The sequence below is a fragment of the Phascolarctos cinereus genome, unplaced genomic scaffold (genome assembly GCF_003287225.1).
Source record: "Phascolarctos cinereus isolate Bilbo 61053 unplaced genomic scaffold, phaCin_HiC Scaffold_9;HRSCAF=440, whole genome shotgun sequence".
NCBI lineage: Eukaryota > Metazoa > Chordata > Mammalia > Diprotodontia > Phascolarctidae > Phascolarctos > Phascolarctos cinereus.
In genome coordinates this window covers 20,202,083-20,227,499 of record NW_027556402.1, presented here as the reverse complement: position 1 = coordinate 20,227,499, position 25,417 = coordinate 20,202,083, and the positions used below count along the sequence as shown (strand labels likewise).

General features: G+C 39.7%; 1 protein-coding gene across 1 annotated transcript in view; it reads right to left on the bottom strand.

The window, feature by feature from the left end:
• The window catches only part of HPSE (heparanase), a 44,672-nt gene that overhangs the window by 5,687 nt on the left and 13,568 nt on the right, over nucleotides 1-25,417 (bottom strand). The window contains exons 4-9 of the mRNA XM_020988433.2: nucleotides 24,462-24,635; nucleotides 19,891-20,059; nucleotides 19,127-19,174; nucleotides 17,673-17,763; nucleotides 7,455-7,576; nucleotides 4,175-4,321 (exon numbers count right to left, since the gene is read on the bottom strand). Of these exons, the coding sequence (XP_020844092.1) occupies nucleotides 4,175-4,321; nucleotides 7,455-7,576; nucleotides 17,673-17,763; nucleotides 19,127-19,174; nucleotides 19,891-20,059; nucleotides 24,462-24,635 (751 nt within the window). The remainder of the gene's footprint in view (nucleotides 1-4,174; nucleotides 4,322-7,454; nucleotides 7,577-17,672; nucleotides 17,764-19,126; nucleotides 19,175-19,890; nucleotides 20,060-24,461; nucleotides 24,636-25,417) is intronic.

The following is a 25,417-nucleotide window of genomic DNA, read 5'->3' as shown; positions in this document are numbered from 1 at the left end:
CATGATCCTAAGGTGAGTACATGCCTGTGTCCCATGAACCACCATGACCTAGGAAGAATCAGAATACAGGTGACTCAAAGCACAGCAGACTGACTCCTGTTGTAGTTAAGTGGGCTGTCGCATATTACCCACTCTGACATGCATACCAGGAATGGGGGTGGGAGAGAAACCATCAAAGACCTGTTGGAGGGGTCTGGACTAGATGACCTCTGAGGCCATTGTCCGGTTCTGGCTCTACGATTCTGTGATTTGGCTGAAAAAGGAGGTGAACCTGTTGTGTGATACTAACGAGAATTAATAGATGAACTACCCAAAGACAACAAGGTGTAATGGAATAAGAGCCATTTTGTTGTGTTATCCTTAAGACTGTGCAAAGCATTACTTAAAAGCAAGCAAAGAAACAAATAGCTAACCAAGCAGCAGATAGTGTGTCTTCAAGAAGAGGCTCCCATCTCTTAGAGGAAGAGAGGGCGTTAAGTACAAAAGTATCTGAATTTAGTCATCCTGTCATAAAACCAAGACTGAGGCAAGGACACTTACTTAAGGGTTACCCAGGGGTAATGTAGATTAGTCTGGCTTAGCTGCACAGCAGCTTGCTGGACATGAGAGAAGACCATCTGGGGATACAAAAGCTAGGGAGCAAGTTGAGGGGTGGGGCTGGAATAAGGGCTTCCTTGATTTAAGAAAGGATAGAGGTACTTAAGTCATAGTGTCTTCACCATCGGTGACCTAAAGTATTGGGGCAAAAAATAGAGGAAAGACTCTATCTAGCACATTGGATGGATCCACAAGGGAAGACTGACAGAAATAAATAAGAATCATATAGGAGGAAAAAGGAAGGGGTTGGGATCAACATTGCTTGAGGGAATCCACACAGAGATGAGATCATAAATCAGTTTGGGTATCTTTTCTATAGCAAAACCTAGGTAACTGCCCCTCATGAGGAGCAGACCGAAGATAGTCCCAAGAATTTTGAGAGAAAGGAAAAATGCAGCATAATGAATTCTATGCCACATTTTTTTCAAACTCTTGATCAGAATCTGAAACAGTGAATCTATCATCACACTTGTGAACTTATGGTACTGTATTTTCAGGTAAGGGGAAAGTTAGAGAGAATCTTGTGGGCTATTTAAATTTTTCATGGCCCAATATATAAGAATAAAATAGAAAAAAATTCTTTGCAATTTTAAAACATGAGTATACTCATCTGTTCAAGATACACATATCCATTTCCACCATACTCTTATGACATTTCCTATTACACATTAGTACAGTGCCTGGCACACACTAAGTGCATGGTAAATGCTTGCTGACTCGACATTACAAGCAGCAAATGGAACTGGGACTTTTCGGCAGCATGATTTCAATAAAGTATTTTTGTTTTTTAAGGTTAAATCCAAAGTATCACAACCTTTACAGAAGTCCACCTCAATGTCTCATCAGTCTGTGGAAGTGACCATGAACTCACAAAAGTAGCAAGAAACTGTGGAGGGAAAAGCAAGTTTACAAAAATCTTGGTCCATTAGTGAATGTGATTAGACAGTGGGGATGGATCCAAAATGTCCCCATACACTCTCAGATGTGGTCACTATGTGGCATGGTTTTGTTTGATGGTTCTTCTTTGTTACAAAGGACGGCTAGTTGTTGGGTAGGCAGGTATATCTGGAAATGACTGATGTCAAAGCAAAACGCATCAATAAAATGTATTTTAAAAATCAACAAAATAAGTGACCATCGAAGGGGGTAGGTCTAAACAAACTGAGGTATATGAATGTGTCAGGATAGTAGAAGACGCCCTGTTTTCCAGAGCTAAGGCCACGCGAGCAGGCTGAGGTCTGAGCTTGGCATAACCACAATCCTTTGCACTCACCCTCTGGCAAAATCACAAAATTAGTGTATTGTTTGACCAGCACCGGCTGTTGTCTGAGCTCAGACAAGCTTGGACAAGTACCCACGTTGCGGTCACGAAGCCCTGCTGGGAATCAAACTTGACTCATTGTGGCTACCACCCTTCATTGTCATTGGTGCATGGCTCCCCATTCTGCCTTGGGTCTCCTCGCTAGGAGCGGGGCTCTGGCACACACGTCCTTGCTTGCAAGCTATCTCTGTCACTTTGAAATTAAATTCCCGTTTGATTCCTGACTCTCTTGTCTGTAGTCTGCTCTTTTCGGCTCCAGCCATCCACAGGTTAAAAGCTGGTTCTGTACAGTTGACAAATGTAATCAAATAGAATTGTAAATTACTGACTTACTAGAGTCAACAGAAACAACAAATATGAGGAAATAAAAGAAGCTTGGGATGACCTGTAGGAAGTGATGCAGAAAAAAGAAGGCAGAACCATGCACAATGATTTCAAAACGGCAAAGGAAAATGACATGAAAAGACGTGAGAATTCAAAAGGAATCGCGGTCTATTGAATGCTGTGTCGGGCTTTTAGTTAAGAAGATCCAAATTCAAATCCTGCCTCAGCTGCTTACTAGCTCTGTGATGCTGGGGCAGAATTTGAAACATAGCTTTATCTCACAGAGTTGTGAGGATCAAATGAGAAATTGTTTTTGAAGCTCTTTATAGATTGAAAACTCTTGATAAAAGTGAGCTGTTAATACAGTGATCAATTTGATCACAAACACTGAAACATTTTCCAACAGAGGTGGTGGCCCATGGATGAAGAATACTCCATATGCTATTAGATATGGCTTATGCGTCATTTTGTTTTGTTGAATTGTTCCTCTTGGGAAAAAAGTAGAGTTCTAGGAAATGATTATGATGTAAAGAAAGTATAAATAGTTATTTCAAAAGATTTGGGCCAAATCATACAGCAATTGTGAGAGGTAATCATACAATATCAATGCTAGAACAGGGGTTCTTAACTTGGGGTCCACAGACCCTCTCTGCCTCTCCTAAGAGGGCTGCTGATAGGTTTCAGTGGATCTGTAAACTTGGGTGGGTAAAAACCTACATCTTTATATTCAATAAACTCTAACTGAAATTTCCCATTTCCTTCAATTATTTAAAAACATGATTCTGAAGAGTCTATAGGTTTCACCAGACTGTTAGGGGAATCCAGAATTACTGCTCTACCGAACCAGGAGGACGTTGTGCATGGTCACAGCCACGTTGTGCAATGAGTAACGCTGATAGACTTAGCCCTTCTCAGCAATACAAGGATCTAAGACATCTCCAAGGGTCTCATGATGGAAAATGCTATCCACATCCAGAGAAAGAACTATGGAGTTTGAATGCAGATCGAAGCATACTATCTGTTCTTTTTTTTTTCTGTTTTGTTTTGTTTCCTCTTTCTTGTGGTTCCTCCTATTTGTTCTAATTCTTCTTTACAATGTGACTGATGTGAAAATATATTTAATATGAACGTATATGTAGAGACTATATCAGATTGTGAGGAGGGAGGGGGAGAAAAATTTAAAACTCAAAAGCTTATGAAAGTGATTGTTGATAAATCAAAATAAATTAATAAAAAAAAAAAAGAATTATTGCTCCAGAGACCCCCAACAAGCCTGGAAGTAAGGACAAGAGTTGCACTGGATGAGAAAGTGTGGATATGAATGAAGGAAGACGCATTTATCAACAGTGCTTACTATGTGCTGGGCCTGTGCTAAATACTGGGTGGTTTGTAGACAGAGAGACCACCCACGTTGATGAGCTCACAGATCTTCAACTGAGGTACTGAAGGTAACTAAAAGATACGCCTCCAGGCCTTTCTTCCTCTATTAACAAGAGCACAATTAGTTTATTTCTGTAATGAGCCTTTTTTTTTGCTGAGGCAATTAGGGTTAAGTGACTTGCCCAGGTCAGATTTGAACTCAGGTCCTCCTGACTCCAAGTCTGGAGCTCTATCCATTGAGCCACTTCACTGCCCCAAGGAGCTGATTCTTGACAGAATTTGTCAAGTGCTACTGTGAGATATGTTTGCTAAATTCCTGTGTGTAGGATTTTCTTAAAGTAGGGAAACATCTGTAATGCTTTAACTTGGCCCAAATTCAGAAAGCTAACCACTTACTCTTTATTTAAAATGTCTCTAATCAAAAGGAAATGTATTTAAAACTTGGAAAGGCTGCACCGTTTCCACTCCTAACCAGCTGTTAGCAACACTATGCCAACACCCTGGTCAACATTGATAAATTTGAGGGCATGAGGAACGTGGGATATTACTTACTGGGAACGTAGATTTTGGTATTCAGAAGGTTCCAAGATGTATTTTTCCACATGTTTGTCACAGAATTTAGAAGGTAACTTTAGATATTTGGTGTTGTTGTGCAGATTTAGAACATACAAAGTTAAATCTCCTTCTTTGTACTTTGGACTAAAACAAAACAGATTAAATTATTAATGGCATTGCATTTGTCTAGCCTATACAAATTTCATGAACACACACACACACACACACAACACACACATGCACACACACGCACACATGCACATTAGACCAACTTGGATTTATTCATTCATTTATTTAGTAGGTATTTAGTACTTGCCATAATCAATGCACTGAAGAGAGACACATGTTGATGTCTTGGTTTCTATGTTAACATACGGAAAGGTACAATGAAACAGTAATCCTTTCAGGATCCTTCCTCTACTGAAACAGAGCCCAGCACAATATTTGAGAGTGTTCTGTACCTGACAGATCCATCGGAGCTGTCCGCCTAGTGGTTCTCAGATGGCAGCTAGAGGACTCATCCCTAGACTCCATACTCAGAGACTTCATGATTTTGGGAGAACCTGTGAGAGCCCGTGCTCAGCTAACACTGCCTTCAAGGACCTGAGGTCAACTCCCTCCAAGTCATCATCAGCCTGTAACTTGCCTACCCAAGACTGGCCCAGCTGGCTCTTCCTAACAGCCTCAACTACCTGTCTGTGTCAGCCTGATACACAGTGAGCCAGGGTCAAACCATGTTGGCTCCTAATTATATGGTGGGGTGGGGGTATTGGGAGCAGGAACTGCTGACTACTGTTGGGAGCCTGTAGCTGTCACCAGAAGGGCATCTCAGACTGGCATTTTCCGGGCACTGCTATCTTATGAATGGTTACAGGGGTAAAAAAAAAATTGTTGCATTATTACTACCAGTCTCCAATCCTTCTCTGAGGCCTACACATGGACTGGAGATGACTTTGGGCTCTCAAAGATTATACTAGTCAGTCAACAAACATTTATTAGCACTAGAAAAACCAGGCACATTAATTGACACAATATGTTATTATAATTTTACTCTGAAATAAAAATGTTCATCCTATCCCTATTTTCTTTGCCCTAAGAATATAAAAAATTGCATGTATCACTTGATGTAGCGCAGGGCTTCGTGGTGTTCTGAAATCCTGGTATTTCTAGTTCCAGTACTCTGTGACAGTAAAGAACACTTTCTATCAGGTTTTACCGTCCTGGAAAGGCCTTGAATGCACACCTTACAATGGAATCTGTCATCCGAGGACCAACCTAGCTGTGTTTGGACAGATTCATTAGAAGGTCGGCCAACAGAAAATTATGGGTGTTTTTTAGGAAGAGGAAGTGACTGCAGAAGCATGAGACCATCTCCTCAAAGGCTTTGAGGGGTTGTGATCGATGAAGATTGAGAATTGAGCCACCCACTGACCCCACGACAATTCATTTGTAGCATTGCCCCCTCAGCTAAGGTACTCTGAGATGCTTGGTGCCTTGTTAAGGGGAAGTTCTGAGAAGGTGGACAACCACTAGTTCAGTTTTCCCTTATGTTACTGTGATTCTTGTGTGTATGATTTTCTTGGTTCTGTTTACTTTGCTCTGCCTCTGTTCGTCTAGATCTTTCTAAGTTTCTTTGAATTCCTTGTATTCCTCCTACAAGGTCATCAGAATCATCTTCTTTTCTCATTCTTTCGTATTTTGACAAAACCAAAGAATTTCAAATTAGTGAATTAACTTTAGATGACTAATAAAAGTTTCAAAAGGAAGTGGGATAATACGGCCATCACACTTTGATGTCAATTCAGATTATAAACTCATTCGAACAGAAACTATCTATGTGTAGAAGGTTCATAATGAAAATGTAGAAAGCTATTTACCTTCCCTAAACCTTACCCAATTGCACCATTCCCCAAAGACTTAGCAGCATGGTCATGGGAAATCAAAGCATTGGGCTGAGACTCCTTGTGCCATAAGCCCTCTTCATCAATGAGTGATGGAGAGGGCATCTGGCACACTCAACGGGGTTGAGATTATAACCTTATCCAGTAAGAAAGATTTGATATGGATTTGATCCCCAAATGAGAAAGTCAGCCTTTCAAAAATGATGAGGTCGAATTACTTTGGAGGCCAGAATACAGGATTATGAAATGTCAAGTTTCTTTGTTTTTATAAATGGAAAGCATACTCAGAAAAAAAATGCATTTTGATGGACGGCTAGACAGTACAGTGGATAGAGTGCTGGATCTGGAGTCAGGAAGACCTGAGTTCAAATTCTGCCTCAGAAAATTAGCTGTGTGACTTTGGGCAATCATTTAACCAGTCTGCCTCAGTTTACTCATCTGTAAATGGGGATAATAAAAGCAACTTCCTCACAGGGTTGTTGTGAGGATGAGATAATATTTATAGAGTTATTTGAAAACCTTAAAATACTATATAAATGCTAGTTATTATAATTTTAAGATGAAATTTAAAGCATAAATTATAACACAAGGAGATGAATACATCAGACCATAATGATTTTTGGCCTTATTGCTAGTTATGATTGGTAGTTTCATGCGATAGTATTTGACTTCTAGATTAGATTCTCACAACAGGGCTTGTACATGAAAGAAGCATTTTCCTAAGATTACTTAGGATAATAATAATTGTGGCCAGTAATAACCAGCTGAACTACAGGTCTAGCAAATATCAGCTCTTGTGAGCTCTTCAGAACTGAGCTGAAGCTATTATTCACATGGATTACTAACTGCTGGATTTGGTGCTAATTCAATCATGCCCCTTTGGATAGTGTCAGGTTTAGTTGGAAATGTATTTAAATTATGTAACACAGAGAATATTGCTGGGCCAGCCATATAACTGGGTCCATATCACAACACAGTGTTTTAATAAGTTTGGCCATAAGAAAATACTTTTTTTTCTTTGTACCTGAATTCCAGTGCTTAGCACAGTGCCTGGCATGTAGAAGGGACTTAACAAATGCTTGTTGATTTGACTTCACTTTTGCTGGCAAAATGAATTACCAGCGAGGAAATTCTCTCTCCCAATTCAGATCAGGAACTATTCTGCAGCTGATAATGCTAGAGAGTTACCTGGCGCATGAAGAGGTCAAGTGACTTGCCCAAGGTCACACAACCTAGACGTGTCAGAGATGGGACTTGAGTCCGGGTCACCCTGACCTTGGCCAGTTCTCTGTCCACTATACCATGCTTCCTCACTGGGTCAAAAGGTGTCAGTAATAATACGTACTGGGGATTGACTGAGCCTGCAGAATACTTACTGGTTGCTGTTTGTACAATGGAGGTACAATCGAAGTTTCCCTTTGTCTGGGCTCTTCACGCTAGCTGTTAACACCTTGGTGCCAACCAGTTGTTTGAACAGAAGAGACAGCCAATAATCCTGCATGAAAAAATAGATGGATTTTGTTTCTTTGTTTTGTCAAGTTAAAGCTAGCAGGCTGATGTTTGAGGCAGCTCGGATAAAGGAGCATTTATTAAGCACCTATTAAATACCAGGAACTGCGGGATATAAAGGAAGGCAAAAAGCAAGCCACCAACCAGACAAAAACCCGTGCAAATGATGATGTACGTACAAGACAGACGGATAAATTGGAGATTATATTAAGGCAAAGACACTGGCATTAATATGTTCCTATGAGGCTCAAGAAACACTTATAAAGCACCTACTACGTGCCACGTGCTAAGCACATTGCTAAGTGCCCAGAATATGAGGAAAGGCAAAAGACAGTCCCTGCCCTCAAAGAGGTTACAACCTAAACAGAGGAGACAATACGCAAACAACCATGTACAAACCAGCTATAGTCAGGATAAATTAGACTTTACCTCAAAGAGGAAGCGTTAAGATTGAGGAAGACTAGAAAAGGCTTCTTGCAGAACAGGGGGTTTGAGGTGAAACAGGAGGGAAGCCAGGGAAGCCAGGAAGGGGAGATCACCAGGATCCCCTACTTAAGACAAGGACAGACCTGAGTTATTGGAAGAATCTGAATCAACATAGCAATCAGCCAGTAACTGTCATGGAAACCTCCCTGGATATAAGGATCACTTGTAGATGTTAACATCGATTGTACTGCAATTATGGGCCCTTCTTGTATACTATGTATATACACACACACACACACACACACACACATATATATATATATATACACATACATACATACATATATACATACACATACATACATACATACACACATATATATACTTGGTTTAACTATAGAGATAACCCAGAATAGGCACAGGGGAAAGAACTGGACCTGTAATTTCATTAGTATAGGAAACTGTCAAGTGAGGAAATTCCCTCTATTGAGAAAGGCTGGCACCTTCTTATAACTTATGGTCTTGGAGCATGGCCCCACAACACTTAAGCAGTAATTTGTCAGTATTGTCAGAGGCATAAATAGAACCCAGGTGTTCCTGGCATTGAGGGCAGCTCTCTGCCACTATACCAGGCTGCCTCTCAATTCAGAATACATGTAGGAAATAGATAAATTCCATTTTTACAAGGTCATTAGTCAAAGAATGACAGCCTCTAAATTACAACTAAACTTCTCAAAATGCATAGACCACTACAGATAAAGAGCAAGTTTGCTGGGAAATCTACCCACAAACCACACAAACTGAGTATACTATTGGCACCTACTCTTTACTCTTTCTAGCATTTCTTAGCACTGTAGCACACATATTTTTTTTTCAGAAGGGCAGGGGCCATTTTATTTTTCTTTTAATTTCTCTCAGCACTTGGACATCGGACACATATAAGCACTTAAGGAGAGAAAAAAATATCATGTGGCCTGAAAAAAAAATGTTGGAGGGGCTGTGGGAAGATAGGCACACTAATGTATTCACAGTTAAAGAGTTGTGAATTGGTCCAAATGTTCTGTAAAACAGTTTGTGTGAGAAAAGTGGTTAAATGTTAAGATGGTTAAGATACCCTTTGACCCCAAAGGTGTATTGTGCATAAACCCCAATAGATCAAGAAGAAGATCCTTAAGGACAGAGGCTGTTTTATGTTTTGCTTTGAATCCTCAGGGCTCAGCACTTAAGGAATACTGGCTAATTGGTTAAATGAGGCAAAAGGCAGAAGGTATAAGCTCCTACATAGAATAAAATTTTCATAAATAGCTTAAAAATGGTGACAAACACATACAGCCTGTATCAGATTGCTTGCTGTCTTGGGGAGAGGGGAGGAAAGTGAGTGAGGGAGAAAAATCTGGAACTCAAAATCTTATAAAAGTGAATGTTGAAAACCATCTTTACATATAATTGGAAAAAATAAAATAATATTAATTGGGGAAAAATAAATCCACCCATCCATCTATCTGCATCTTTGATATAATTAATAAACAATAAACAGTGTGAGATCTTGAAAAAAAATGGTGCTAAAGCAGGCACTCATTGATTGGGGAATGGCTGAACAAACCGATATATGAACACAATGGACCAGTACTGCACACAAATAATATAATGAATTCAGAGAACCATGGGAAGAATGATGCAGAGTCATATAAATAGAACCCAGAGAATACACACACAATGACCACAATAATGTAAAAGAAAACAACATGAAAAGACATCAGAATTCAGATCAATGAAATGGCCAATTATGACTCCACACTGATAATGAAACAAACATATCTCTTCCCTTTCATTAGGGGGGGCGGTGCTACAGGATGGAATGAGGCATATGTTGCCAGACATGATCAGGGGGCTAGTTTGCTTTACTCTACATCTTTGTTACAAGGAAGGATTCTATGGAAGGGTATTATTGGGAAATGACAGCAAAGTTGTTTTTTTTTTTAATCAATAAAATGTTATGTTTTGTTTTAAAGGTAGAAAATCTGAGTATGATTTTTTCTGGCTTGAAAATGCAGTTTCTTATACCAAAATAAAGTCAAAATGGGTTCATGATTTAGATATGAAGGCTGATACTGTAAGCAAACTGGGAGAGCAAGGAAACTATAGTTTACTTATCAGATTTATGGAGAACAGAAGAATTCATGACCAAACAGAAGACAGAGAACATTATGAAAAGCAAGATGGATAGCTTTGACTACATTAAATTGAAAAGTTTTTGCATAAACAAAGCCAATGCAACCAAGATTAGAAGGAAGGCAGAAAATTGGGAAAGAATTTTTACAACCAGTTTCTCTGATAAGGGCCTCATTTCTAAAATATATAGAGAATTAAGTCAAATTCATAAGAACACAAGTCATTCCCCAACTGATAAATGGTCAAAGGATATGAACAGACAGTTCTCAGATGAAGAAATTAAAGCCATCTATAGTCATATGAAAAAATGCTCTAAATCACTATTGATTAGAGAAATGCAAATCAAAACAACTCAGATTGGCCAACATGACAAAACAGGAAAATGATAAACGTTGGAGAAGATATGGGAAAATTGGAACACTAATGTATTGTTGGTGGAGTTGTGAAATGACCCAACCATTTTGGAGAACAATTTGGAACTATGCCCAAGGGGCTATAAAAATGTACATACCCTTTGACACAGTAATAGTACTTCTAGGGCTGAATCCCAAAGAGATCATACAAATGGGAAAAGGACCCACATGTACAAAAATATTTATAGCAGCTCTTTTTGTGGTGGCAAAGAATTGGAAATTGAGAGGATGCCCATCAACTGGGGAATGGCTGAACAAGTTGTGGTATATGAATGTAATGGAACACTGTTGTGCTGTAAGAAATGATGAACGGGGTGACTTCAGAAAAACCTGGAAAGACTTGTATGGTCTGATGCTGAGTGAAGTGAGCAGAACCAGGAGAACGTTGTACATAATAGCAGCCATGTTGTGAGATGACTAATATTGATAAACTTAACCCTTCTCAGCAATATAAGACCTTTCCAGAGGCCTCATGATGGAAAATGCTATCCATAAAGAAGAAAGAACTATGGAGTTTGAATGCAGATTGAAGCATACTATTTGGTATTTTTTCCTTCTGTCATATTTTGTTTCTTTTTTCTGGTGATTCCTCCTATTGGTTGTAATTCTTCCTTACAACATCACTAACGTGAAAATATGTTTAATAGGAATGTATATGTATAGCCTATATCAGATCGCACAGCATCTTGAGGAGGGAAGTAGGGAGGGAGGGGGAGAAAAATGTAAAACTCAAAAGCTTATGTAAATGATGGTTGATCATTCAATAAATAAATTAATAAAAAATAAAGATATGCCAGCTAAAAAAAGAAAAAGAAAATGTGGTTTCTTTTTTTCGGATATGGTTTTCAATATTCTCATGGATTTACCTCATACCATTTAAAAACTATCAATTCTTTACTTTTAACAGGTGATAAACTTCAAATCAAGAATTTGTGAAAAATACATTTCTGTTTCAAGTGCCTTCGTTTTTCTCATTCACAATGCCAAATACCCGATGACAACACAGACGACTATAATAAGGCTACATGTTATTGAAGAGCTGTAAGCTTTCTTAGAGTGGCTAGCTGCGATCAATTCACGAAAAAAGCAGGGGCAGCTAGGTGGCAGTGGATAGGGCACCTGCCCTGAAGTCAGGAGGACCCGAGTTCAAATCTGGCCTCAGACCAAACACTTGGCACTTACTAGCTGTGTGACCCTGGGCAGGTCACTTAACCCCAATTGCCTAAAAAAAAAAAAATGGGGAAGCAACAGTCACTTACAGGCATGGGATTGAAGTTTCCATCTACTAAGTGATAGTGTCCAGATCCAAACAACACTTGTCTCATTACCCCCTCAATACCCATTTTAGCTGACAGACCTAATTTGTCCAACCACCTGTTGAAGAAATAGACAAAGACTCTTTTAAAAAGCAGAAGAAAACAACTCAAATTTCGATTACAGCAGGAACAGAAAATAAACTAAGTATTACGAATTTTAGCTGTCATTTGGATGATTAAATATATGGAGAAAAGAAAACAATTCAGTTTCAATCACAGCAGAAACAGAAAAGAAATTAAGTGTTATAAATTTTAGCTACCATTCAAACGATCCAATGTGTGGAGATCTGAATTCTGATCTCTTTGCACCGTTTTCCTTTACATTGCCGTGATCCTTGTGTGTATTATTTTCTTGGTTCTGTTACTTTGCTCTGCATCTGTTCATATAGATCTTCCTAAGTTTCTTTGAATTCCTTGTATTCCTCTACAAGGTCATCAGAATCATCATCTTTTCTCATGGTTTTGTATTTCAACAAAAGCAAAGAATTTCAAATTAGTGAATAAACTTTAGATGACTAATAAAAAGAATGGGAATTCACAATCAGGACCAGTCAACTGTCTACAACGTAAGCTGGGTGAATTCCTACAGCTGGTAACGAGGTTAAGTTCTCTGCCTTACCAACACTGTCATGATGTAAAGATGAGCTTTGCTGCATCTATCAGTCAGGTAGCCAGTGGACCTATGAGATGGTTAAGCCTGTCTCCAGTCGAAGAATGGAAGGAAAAGGGGAATGGCTTAGTCCAGTCAAAACTTCTCAAGTAAAGAGTGACCTAGATCTGATCAGAGAACTTTAGGACTGGAGAAAGGGACTTTAGAGCTCATCTGGTTCCCTCCCCTCATTTCACAGGTGAAGAAACTGAAGCTCAAAGAAACGAAGAGGAAGAATGGGGATTAGAACGCATCTATTGACTCCCAGAGCACTTTTCTCTAATTGCACATTTTACTCCAAACCAAATTGCATCAGGATTGTTTCTCTGATGAGAAAAATAATTTTAATTTCAACATTATTCATGACTTTTATTTGCCATGACTTTTCTTGTTAGTGGTATAATTAGTATTCTTTGGCACTCAATAAAAAATTTCCGATAGGGCTTCCTTATTAATTTTAAAACAAACAATCTTGATTCCCACCCCTCCCCCCGCCACAGTTATTTGTTCTGTTTTTAGAACCTAAAGAGAAAGGAGCACTTCCCCAAGGATGACAGAACTGTGATGAATCAGCTCTTGGCAGGATGAATGGCCTTCCAAGGAAGTGGAGTCCTCTAAGCACGCAGAGGGCGTGGCTGAAGTGTATTTTATGTAAAAACCGTATTTTGTGGATCTTTGGGGCCTCTCTGAACATTTTGTAAGCTATGGATGGCACGATCATTATATTTACAGATGACACCAAGCTGGTGCCATGACACAGGGGATGATAGTTGGGATCTCATCAGGCTCAAGTGAATGTCATAAGAGGAAATGTGACTGATCAGTTTAGTCTTGTAGTGCATACAAAGCATCACCAACACAAACATTAGATAGGGCAGGCATGGTCCTGAACAAGATGGCAGCGAGAGGAGGAGCTGGTTTGATGGATTGTAAGCTCAATAAGAGTCAACAGGGTGATGAGGTGGCCAAAAATCAAATGGGGTCTTGGGCTACATTAAGAAGGGCAGAGCTTCCACGAATAGGGAGGTGTCAATCCCACTTTTCTCTGCCACCATCAGGCCTCAGCTGAAGCATTATGTTCTGTTCTGGGTAACATGGATTAAGAAGGACATTGGTAAGTTGTGGCATTACCAGAAAAGGGCAACCAGGAGGGTGACGAAGGGCCTTCAGTCTGTAACATATGGCAGTCACTTGAAGGAACAGGATGAGTTCGGGCTGGAGAAGCCAAGACTCAGAAAGGACATGACAGATGTGTCCAAATATTTGAAAAGCTGGCCCATGGAGGAAAGATTCAACTGGTTGTGTATGGCTCCAGAGGACAGAGGACTACCTGAGTAGTGGGGGATGGCTGTACAAGTGCTGGTATATGATTATGATGGAATACTATTGTGCTGGAAGGAATGATGGTGATGACTTCAGAGACACCTAGAAGACTTGTGTGAACTGATGCAGAGTGAAGTAAGCAGACCCAGGAGAACAACATATACAATAACCCCAACACTATAAGACACAGCACTCTGAAAGACTTAAGAGCTCTGATCTGTGCAATGACCCACCATGATTCCAGAGGACCGATGATAAAGAATGCTTCCCGCCTCCCCACAGACAGCAATGGACTCAAGCTGCAGAAGGAGACGTGGCCAATGCAGAAGTTTGTTTTCCCTCATTATACGCATTTGATAAAACAGTTTTGTTTGTTGTTTTTCAATGGGATGTGGGAAGGAGAGAGAATGGATTTTTGTTCATTGAAAAAAATTAAATTTAGTTAAAAAATTAAAGAGGTCAATTTGGGCTTGATGTCAGTTAAAACTTCCTAACGATTAGAGCTGCTCCCCCCACCCCAAGTAGAATGGTTTCCCTGCACGTTGGAGGTCTTCCAGGGGAACCTGGAGAGTCCCTTGCTAAAAATAGCATCTCCTTTCATGTATGGGTTGGACTAGGTGTCCACAAAAGCCCCTCCCTGCTTTAATCTTTGTGATTCCGTGATGTCAGCCATCAAACCATGAACTCTGGGCTGGTGTCTTAGAGAACAGTTGGGCTCCTGGGCTCCTAACCCTTCTAGAGGCACAGCAGTAGGCAATCCTGGCCCTGGAGGCAGAAAAAGACCTGAGTTCACATGTAGACACTTACTAACTCATGACCCTGGGCAAGTCATTTAACTGCTGATTGCCTCAGTTTCCTGAACTGTAAAATGGGGATAATAATAGCCCTTATACCTCAGGGTTGTCCTGAGGATCAAACAAGACAATATTTGTAAAGTGTCTAGCACATAACAGGCACTTAATAAATACTTATTTACTCTGTGTGCAGACAGAGGCATAATTTCTTTCACTTTATTTTTTCTTTTAAAACGTGGCCAGTATAGAAATGTATTTGCATGACTTCACATGTATAATGAGTATTGTATTTCTTGCTTTTCAATGGGTGAAGGAGGGCCCTAAAGGAAGGGAATTAGGAATTGAAAATGATTTTTTAAAAATGTTCATTTACTTCCCTTACCTCCAGAGAGGGGGCTTTTTGGCCCAGCACATGCATCACAGGCACAGAACTTCTCTCTCTGTGTGTATGTGTATATGTGCATGTGCGTGTGCATATACATACATACATATACCTGATTATATGTGTGTGTATATATCCATCCACCCATACACATGTATGCATATATAAACTATATACACTATATATACTGTATATATGGGTGTGGGTGTGTGTATATTGCAAGCAATGTTTTCAAATTTAAAACTCTTAGATACACTCTTTTTAAGTGCAGTTACTTAGAGGAATGAATCTTTTGCTTATATATGACATAAGCTAAAGTACAAAAATTTTAAAAAGCTTGGATTTTCTTCTTGTAATAACTAACTACCTTTGAGTCTATACAGTGTGGAAAGCACTAGTTATAGTCAATCCATTGTCTTCACCCAAATCTGTGATTAAACCCACTGTATCATCCTTCACCATAAAGGGCATTCTTTGTACAGGTTTTTTTGGCACAAAGGGTAGATGTGGGGACATAGGGTAATTTGAAACCTGGCGATCTTGGTGTCTATAACTGGAGATGAGCACTGCCATACTATACTCACAGAAAACCAGCCGTGTAAGTGTCAGACAGCTTGGGAGTCCCCCCTCCATAAGCTGAGCTTGTCTCTCCCAACCAAACCTTCTTGCCGGGCCTGGTCTCCTTCACCACCTACAGAACAGAAAAGTCCACATGGTGATTGCAAATAAAAATAGCTGGGGTATATGACTTGAGGCATGAAATATCCCTGTGGCACATCACATAAGCCCTACCATCGTGAATTGCAGGCTTTTCAGAAACATTGCTTATAATACTGTCAGCAAAAAAATTCTGAAAATAATATTCTTTGGGATAATTTTATTTGTAAACTACTTACTTTTATTCCGTTACTAGGGAATGGGGAAAAAGAGAATATAAAGAAACTTGTGTTACAACCCAGAATATAATTACAGAATCACAGAATTATGGAATGATTTTTAAAAATGTATTTTTATTTTGAGCTCCAAATTCTCTTCCTCTCTAGAACTATAGAATCTTAAAGTGGAAAGGAATATCAGAGGTAATCCTATCTTCTTTCTCCCTCTGAGCTTCCCTGGTTTCCTTCACGTCCCAGCTAAAATCCCACCTTTTTCATAAAGCTTTTCCTGAACCCCCTTGATGCTGGAGCCTTCCCTCTGCAATTATCTCTAATTTATCCTGTCTATATCTTGTCTGTACCTAGCTTCTTGCATATTGTCTTCTTCATTAATCTGTCTTCTCAGCTTAACACTCAACTGAAATCGCTTAGAAAGGCCAAGGTCATCCATTGCAGCCCTGGGTTTATCTCCCCACTAGACTCTGGAGCTGAGATGCCTTGGTGCAGCTCTGCCTCACTTAAATCCAATTCATGTGCAAGTCATCACCCACATGCTGTCCTTGGTCCTCTTTGAGAATGAAAAATGAACAACAGACTGTGAGCTCCTCAGCACAGTGCCTGGCACGTAGTAGGTACTTCATTCCAGCTTGCTTCCTAACTGACTGACAAGTAGTATCTGGACAAGTGCACTCTACATCTTATCTGACCACTGGTTTTGCCATTTCTCTCCATCCAGAAGGAACCCTCCAAACCCCTTGAGGTAGCCCACTACATTTTCAAAAAGTTTATTTATTTTATTTTTAATTTATGGAATAAAACAAGCACTTCCATAACACAATACAATAATTTTAAAAAGTTTGCACTGCAAATTTATTATGTACAACTTGCTATTCCTTTTGAACGTAAAGTTACCATGTAAATTTTTTTTCCCTTTCTTTCTCCCCACCCACCCCACCTAGAGATGGCTATTCTTAGACATAAATATCTATATCTATATCTATATATGCAAAATCTTTCTATACTTTTACTTATTGATTCTTTTCTAGATGCAGATAGTGTCTTCCTTCATATGTCCATTACATTTTTTCTTGACATATCTAATTGTTTTTTCCTCACTCTCTCTGCAACATTTATCTTTGACTCTGAGGGAAGAATATGTCTAATAATGATGATGATAATGATGGTAGCGTTTCTATAGCACTCTAAGGATTGCAGAAACTTTACAAATAGTATCCTCACAACAACCCTGGGAGGTAGGTGCTATTATTATCATCACCATCACGTGGATGGGGAAACTGAGGCTTAGAGGAGATGAGTGACTTGGCCAGGATCATGAAGCTAGGAGTTAGACTTCCCGACTCTGTTCCATCCACTATGGCACCCAGCTGCCTAAATCCCCCTTCCAATGAGACTGCTCTTCCAAAACGTGGAGACAGCAACATAGTGTCCGGCCCTACAGATGGCATCTGCAGGCATGGCAGTGCTAACCCCTCCCTAACTCTGCTTCAATCATGCATTCAGTAGGAACAAAGACTCTCTGAAGACCTTGTTTTTGCAGTGAATTGGGGGAAATCTGACCTACAAGTGCATTAGTCAGCCATCTGATAGCACAGTTGGAAATGTTTCTTGATTTGTGGGAAATTTGCTTTTTTAACCAATAAATTTAGAACGTGCAAGTCTATAAAATACAGACTTTTGTTTTGGTTTTGTTCTATAAAAGAAAAAAAAAGTACCTGTAAAATTGTTGTGCTGAGAAAATAAATGTATCCAACACTTTAGGGTTTAAAAAATCCTCTTGGGTAGCATTTCGTCCATCCATATAGTAGCTGCAATACACACACATACATGTAATATAAATAGATTTTTTTAAAAGTAGAGAAATTTTTATTCTGATGGAAACCAGCCATGCTTACCCTACTACTCAATATCAGAACGTGGGCATTTCATAATTTTCTTCCTCATTTGGCCATCTCTGTATGACCAGCCAAGCTTGAGTAGCACAATCATCTCAACTAACCTCATGACTGTTAAATTCATTTATCAAACCTATATTGCTTGCTTTGTACCAGGCACCATTCTAGGCACAGAGGGAGATACAAAACTAAATTAAAAGGCATGGGCCTCCAAAGAGCAGATGAGAACCTCCTTTTCTCTTTGGAGGTGGGGACTCTGGGTACAGAACATTGAAGACGCTCTCAGATTCCACTGACTGGCTTACCTGCTTTGTCTTTCTTTTTTGATTCTTTGCAATGGGGAATGGTTCTCAGGGTGGGAAAGGAAGGAGATTTGTCCATGGAAATGAAGGTGCTGCTGCTGCTGTCTGTCCTACATGCTTGAAGAGGACCATGACATCAGGGAGGTGACGCCATGACATACAAGTGAATTGGATTTAAGCGAGGCAGGGCTGTGCCAAATCACCAGCCTCACTTTCTCCTCTGGAGCCCATCTGGGTGCAGTACCAGATATAGATCAAGACAATGGGAGATGGCCCAGGATGCAGTGGGGAACCTTGTCCTTTTCAAGCTAATGTCTTTAACAGGCCTCAGTTTGACTGAGGCAGTGCCCATTCAGTGATTAAGGCTTTAAAAATGGGGCAAAGGATGGCCTCTTACCAAAAAAAAAAAAATAGATCTGGGAGGGGAAGACCCTCAGGAAATGAAGGTGATGTAGAACCAAAAGACATGGTCCCTGCCCTTGGAGAGTTTATAATCTTCACATTCCCCCTAAGCCAAGGTGCTGCACTGGGTACCCACAAAATGTAAAAAGGCACAGAGGAAAGCTTTCAGCCTATTGGATGTAGTCACCACGGCAGACTGACATGAGGGGGATGTGGGGCCATGGAAACATCCCTAGCACTCGGCATGCCACCTTGCAGACAGTAGGTGCTCAGTAAGTGTGGAAGCCAAAATGAGTAACATGGAAATCTTGACACGATTTCACATGTGTAACCTATAACAGATTGCTTACCATTTCAGGGAAGGACTAAGGGAGGGGCAGAGGGATAGAATTTGGAACTCAAACCTTTTAAAAAGTGTTAAAAATTGTTTTTGCATGGAATCAGGGAAAATAAAAAACATTAAAAAATAAATGTGGAAATGACTTTTCTATATGAAGTATAGAATAGAAAATTAGGATCACAGATGACTAGCAATCTTTTCTAATAGTTTTAAGAACAGAAAATACACTTACTGATGCCATGTGACTGCATCAATTACTCCTCCCCCGACTTCCAGGAAGCTAAAAACAAATAGCCATCATTATGTCATTTCTCAGTCCGCACATGAAAATGCTAGAATTGGTTTCTAATGATGTTTATTAACAAACCCAGTCAATGAGCTGGTTATTAAATCTGGAAATAGAATCTAGGACATTCCAGAGGTATCGAGGCTAAGGGGTACACAGTGCATGGAGTGTTGGACTTGGAGTCATGAAATCCTGAGTTCAAATCCGACTTCAGACACTATCTGAGTGACCTTGGGCAAGCCACTTAACCTCTGTTTGCCTCAGTTTCCTCATTTGTAAATTTGTAAAATGGAGATAATAATAGTACTTCCCTTCCGGGCTTGTGGGGAGCAAATGAGATAATATTTTTAAGTACCTTGCAAACTTTAAGGCCTCAGTAGCTTGAAAGGGCAAGAGGAATTTGGGGACAGACACCCTGTATTAATGTTAGTCATTACGATGATGATTCCCTGGAGATCTCTGGTAAAGGTACCATGCCCCTCCGTATACTTGCCAAAGCTGGCCCCACCTCAACTGTCCCACTTCAGCAAAGTTTCTAACTGAGGGGCAATTCCCATTTGCTTCTCACTTCCTCCAGCTCCACTAAAGTGGATGCCACCCCTGTGCTCCCTACAAGAAGAAAAGCCTTCTTCCTTCTAGCAAATAGTTGTACCAGCCTGAACCTGGGCCTTTGCTTCTTTTAGGTAAAAAAGAAAAAAAGCCTTTCTTACCTCCTCAGCAACGTATCATTGCTGTTCCGAAGTTGACCAATATCGGGTCCAAAGAGTTTTGCATTTCTTAAATCGTATCTTTTTAGAAGTGAATGAAATTTAATAAAGTCTTTGCCTAGTTGGGACCCATTAATATACATGCCAGATTTCTTCCTGAAACTGTTAGGTTCTGAAAGACAACAATTGTCCATAGGTAACTGCTAATCTCCAAAATGTATATCATCTTCCATAAAGGCAAGATGATTTCTAGATTCTAAAGGAGATTAAATTCTCTTTAAAACAATTGTAACACAACAAAGAAAACATTACCTAGCTGTGAAATCCAATGTAAGGCCAGGGAAAACTGGGGAATAGAAGGGCTTTCTTATCTCCTTGAAATGGAAAATGATTTGAATTTAAAAGCTACTATTCAAAAATGCATCAGCTCTTTAAAAGGATGAAACCTAATCTCTGTGGCTTTCATACCTAGCATCTACAGTACAGTCAAAATTGAGTTCAATCATCTAGCTATCAGATTGGCCTGAAGCATGAGTTGATTGTTTGGGGGCTCGATAAGTTAAGGGTAGTCAGAGGGCTGAAAAGTTAATTTGGGGTAGTATACAGCATTGTTCCTCTGGTATCATGTTTGGTCATTGTGCCATAAGATTTCCTAAATCTTTCAAAGTTATTTGTTTTTGTAATTTTTGGGGGGGAAGGATAAATTTTTCTCTTGGTTCTCAGAACTCACTTTCTTTTGCATCAATTTCTACAAGTCTTCCCAGGCTTTTGTGAAACCATTCTTTTCACGATTTCTTACAGTATTCCTTCGCATTCACATATCACAATTTTTTTCAGCCATTCCCCCAAATGATGGAGATCCCCTTAGGCTCTTGTTCTTTGCCACCACAAAACATCTAGGAATACTGTTGTGCAGATGAGTCCTTTTCCTCTTTTATGTCAATCCCTTTGTGGTATAGAACTAGTAGTGGTATCTCTGTGTCAAAAGGTATATTCCACCACCTCCTGACAGAAAGGTGATGGACTCGGGCGTAGAATGAAACATATATGTTTGGTCATGGTCAATGTGGGAACTTGTTTTGCTTGACTATTTGTTACAAGGGCTTTGTTTTTTCTTCTTTTTCTGAATGGGAGAAAAGCAGGCAGGAGCAAGAGAAAATAAACAGTTATTAGTCGGAAAAAAATTTATTAAAAAGTCAATTTGGGCACATGGAGCAAGTGAAGTGATGGGATGTCAAAATATCTTTGGAAAGAATACCAGACATGAAATCAGAAAAAATCAAAATCCCAGCTTCCATTTCTAGCTCAAACACTGGGACCTAGATTCTGTGTCCCATTTTCCTTATAGGGATAAAAGAAGACTACCTCCCTCACAAGTTTGCTATTTGGAAAGCCTTTTGAATCAACCTTACACTATGAAAGTGTTTTTACTTTGACAATCAGAATTGCATGAAAGTACTAATGTCTAGGAGTTATGGGAAGTTTTTGGACAGATGGGGAAAAGGGAGCTGAGGAAGTGCTCAATTAAATTTCATCCATTTTTCCATCTTCCAAGGAATGTGATCTGATGTCTGTCACTCCTGGCTTGGGCCATTACAAATCAACTTGGGGCCTTTGTCTTCCATGATTGGCCTATGCAACATGAGAACATAATATGTACTCATATCATGATATTGGGTGGTGGAAAGAGCATGAGACAATAAATTAGGAGGCCTGTATTCTCTTCCTAATTAGGTCACCAACTGGCTTTGTGACCTTGGTCAAGCTTAAACCTTTCTGAGGTCCCAAAGTGTCCTTCATCTGTAAAGAAAGAGTGTGTGTGTGTGTGTGTGTGTGTGTGTGTGTGTGTGTGTGGCTGGAGTAGATGAACCTAAGGTTCATCTCAATTGTTACTCTGACTGTCCACATTATATAATGGATAAATGTGAAGGAGTACAATTTGTTTTTTAACCACAGGCATCTGCTGATATACTACCCTTTCCCCGCTGGCATTGAGCCCTCCCTTCCAGCAAAGAAAAGTAAGTAGGTAAAACTAACCAACAAAGTGACTGCATCTGATTGCTTAAGCAACATTCTGCATCCATAGTCCCTCACTTTACCATCAAGAGATATGAAATAGCTTTCCTTATCTCCTGTCTGAGAGGCGGCTGAGGTGCTGCAGCTGATACAGAGCTGGGCCTGGGGTCAGGAAGATCTGAGTTCAAATCCACACTTAGACATTTACTAATTGTCTGATCCTGGACAAGTCAAAGAGTATTCCATTACATTCATATACCACAACTTGATGAACCATTTACCAACTGAAAAGTTTCTTTTTTAACCATTGCAAAAAAAATGCTAATATTAATATTTTAGTAGATATGAACCCCTCTTCTGTCTTTGACGTCTTCGACGTACATGCTCAGGAGTGGGATCACTGAATCAAAGTGGATGAACAGTTTAGTGACTTTTCTCACATAATTCCAAATTATTTCCCAGAACCGCTGGACCAGTTCTCAGCTCCATCAGGGTATTTCTGAAAAGCCTTCAATATCAATTATTTCAATTTTTATTATCTTTGCCAATTTGATAAATATGGGATGAAATGCCAGGGTTGTTTTAATTTGCATTTCTGTTATTATTAGAGATTTGGACAATTTTTTCATGATTGTTGGCAACGGATTGGATATGTGGGGTGGGTGAGAATGAGCCCGGATGACATGGAGGATGGAGGTACCCTCAAATAATGAGGGACTTTAGAATGGGGGCGGATTTGGAGGCAAAGATAATGCGTTTTGTTTTTTGGACATGTTGAATTTAAGACGGCCATGGGACATCTATTTTGAAAGGTCCAACAAGCAGTTGAAGACATTGGGATTGGAGCTCAGAAGAGAGATTAGGACTGGATAAATAGATGTCAGAATTGTCTGAACAGAGATGATCACTGAATCTATGGAAGCTGATGGGACCACTGAGTGATAGAGTACAGAAAGGAAAGAAGTGAGAGGCCCAGGAGAGGGCCTTAGGGACACACCCAGCTAGTGTGCCTGTCTTAAATGAAGATCCAGCAAAAGAGATTGAGGAAGAATGGTCAGACAGGTAGAGGGAGGGTCTCAAAAACCCAAAGATGAGAGAGGTCAAGGTAATCAGCAGGGTCATCTAGGGCAGTTATAAATCCAAGGTCTATCAGCAGAGGGGTCAAGGATAAGGACTGAGAAAAAGTCATTCTATTTGTCAATTAAGAGACTATTGGTGACTTTGGAGAGGGCAAGTTCAGTTGAATGGTGAAGTTGGAAGTGCCATGGGTTCAAGAGGTAGTGAGAACAGAGAAACAGATGTTGAGTTTTCAAGGAGTTTGTCAGAGAAGGGAAGGAGAGGTGTAAGAAGAAAGCTACCAAGGATCTAATCTAGGTGCAAAAAGCCAACACCAGGAATCAGCAGCAATTCCCTCAGGCAGACCAGCATGGTAAACATAGAGGTCGAAAAGTTATGGTCAACTAAATCAATGTTGTTCCTTTGCTGAATACCCTTTCTGTAATGTGATTAAGTAAACATCTTTTGGGATGGACTCCATTCTTAGATGGACCATAAGTGTCTCATTTTGTTCCACCTCCAAATTCAAGCACTGGACTTACCTGAATCAGGCTGGGCCTACACAGGAAAGCTAACCATTAACATAATATCTAGAAACAGTTTACCAACTCCCTAGCAGAAGTCAGGACTCTCTGGAAGGGAGAAATAAAGCATGGGATGCTATATGGCCCTAAGGGAAGGGCGGCTTCATACCAAGGACCCCAAGAGAGCTTGCAGGATAGGATCAGGGTACTCAGGTTTTCAGGTGCTGGGGGTGAGATAGGGAGTGGAGGATGCTGTGTCAGTGAGGAGAAAAGGAGATGGAAGGCTGAAAATAAATTGCCTACTTAAACATTTTGTTGGGAGTCAGCTATGAGTAGCTCTGAAAACCAAAAGGACTTTCTAAAAATAGGAGATGTGGAAGTTGCCAGCCCCAGTTAAGTAATTCTCCAGCCAAGCAGAACATAAGATGGGTTCAGCAGTGGATCCAAGAAGATATAGGGGAATTATTTTCTATATGCAATTTCAAAAAGCATCTCTATTCAACAGAAAGGAAAATCATATAGGCAGCTGGCCGGCGAAGTGGATAGAGCACCGGACCTAGAGGCAGGAAGACCTAAGTTCAAATCCAGTTTCAGACACTTATGTGGTCTGTGACGACCCTAAGCAAGTCACTCTGTCTGCCTCAGTTTCCTTGTCTGTAAAATGGAGACAAAAATAGCACCTTCTTTCCAGGGTTTTTGTGGGGATAAAATGTAGAAAGCACTTTGTAAACTTTAAAGTGCTTTATAAGTGATGGCTATTATTGTAATCAAGCAAATTGTGTTATATGATGCTAAAGAGTACTCCCTGGGGAAGAGGGGAAAGAGAAAAGGAGGTAGGGGTAGAATTTGGAACTCAAAACTTTAAAAAAAATTTTTTAATTGCTTTAACATGTAATTGGGAAAAAGAAAATATGATATAATAATAATAATAAAATGAAAAGAGTCTTCCTTGATCGATGAAATGCTCCATGTACTTACCATTGCCGAGTTCCCAGGAAATGTCATACTTCTGGGAGGTGCAGTACTTCAACAACAGTTTGGCATTTGAGTCGTCCCACTGCAAATTACTTTTCCTTATTAAGGCATTGACGCCAAAGATCAGCTGCAGTCCCGAACACTTGGCAAAGCTGTACAGTAAATCCACTTCACTTTCTGTATCCACAAAAACATCATTTATACTGAATAATCTGCACACTAGAGTGAAAAGAACCTGAAAGTAGGCCCTGTGTACTTTCGAATTACGGACCCAGTAAGCGATAACAATTGCGTATAAGAAAATGACCACATTGGTTTGGCTAATACAATGGGATCTTCTCCACTTGCTATAGCTTATATAGAGGACTGGATCACATAGAAGGTATCCTGAACTTCTGGCCTGGACAATAAAAAGACTGCAAGAGAATAGGACCAGTTGAACATCGTCCCTTGTCCAGCATCTAATCCCATTAAATGCAAGCTTTGTAAGATAAGGCAATCATAATGTCTCTCGACAATCTAAACATTTCTATGGTATTTCGGGTTTGGAATAGGGCAGTATATGAGGTGAATTTAAACTTTTTAGATTTCCAGACAAAGGCTTTCATCAAGTGCTAAATTGAAACTACATCAAAAACTGCCACAGGGGATAATGGCATATCACAAAATGTTAACATAATTCATCATATACTTGACTATAGTTGGCTCATAAAGGTAGTGATAGTTTAGGGCTTTGGGGGTGGGTTTACCCAGTGTTAAGTATTAATATATTTTACTATGCATTAATGTGAACATATATTAATGAATATAGTGATATTAATGTATCAGTTAACATACATCACCTTTACTAGTTTCCTTTCTGAAACAAACAAAACTGCTCATACAACTGCCTTAGTATATACCTCATTAAAGGCAAACATTCCTTAGCATCCTCAATAGTTGAGGATGAGAAAAAAGTT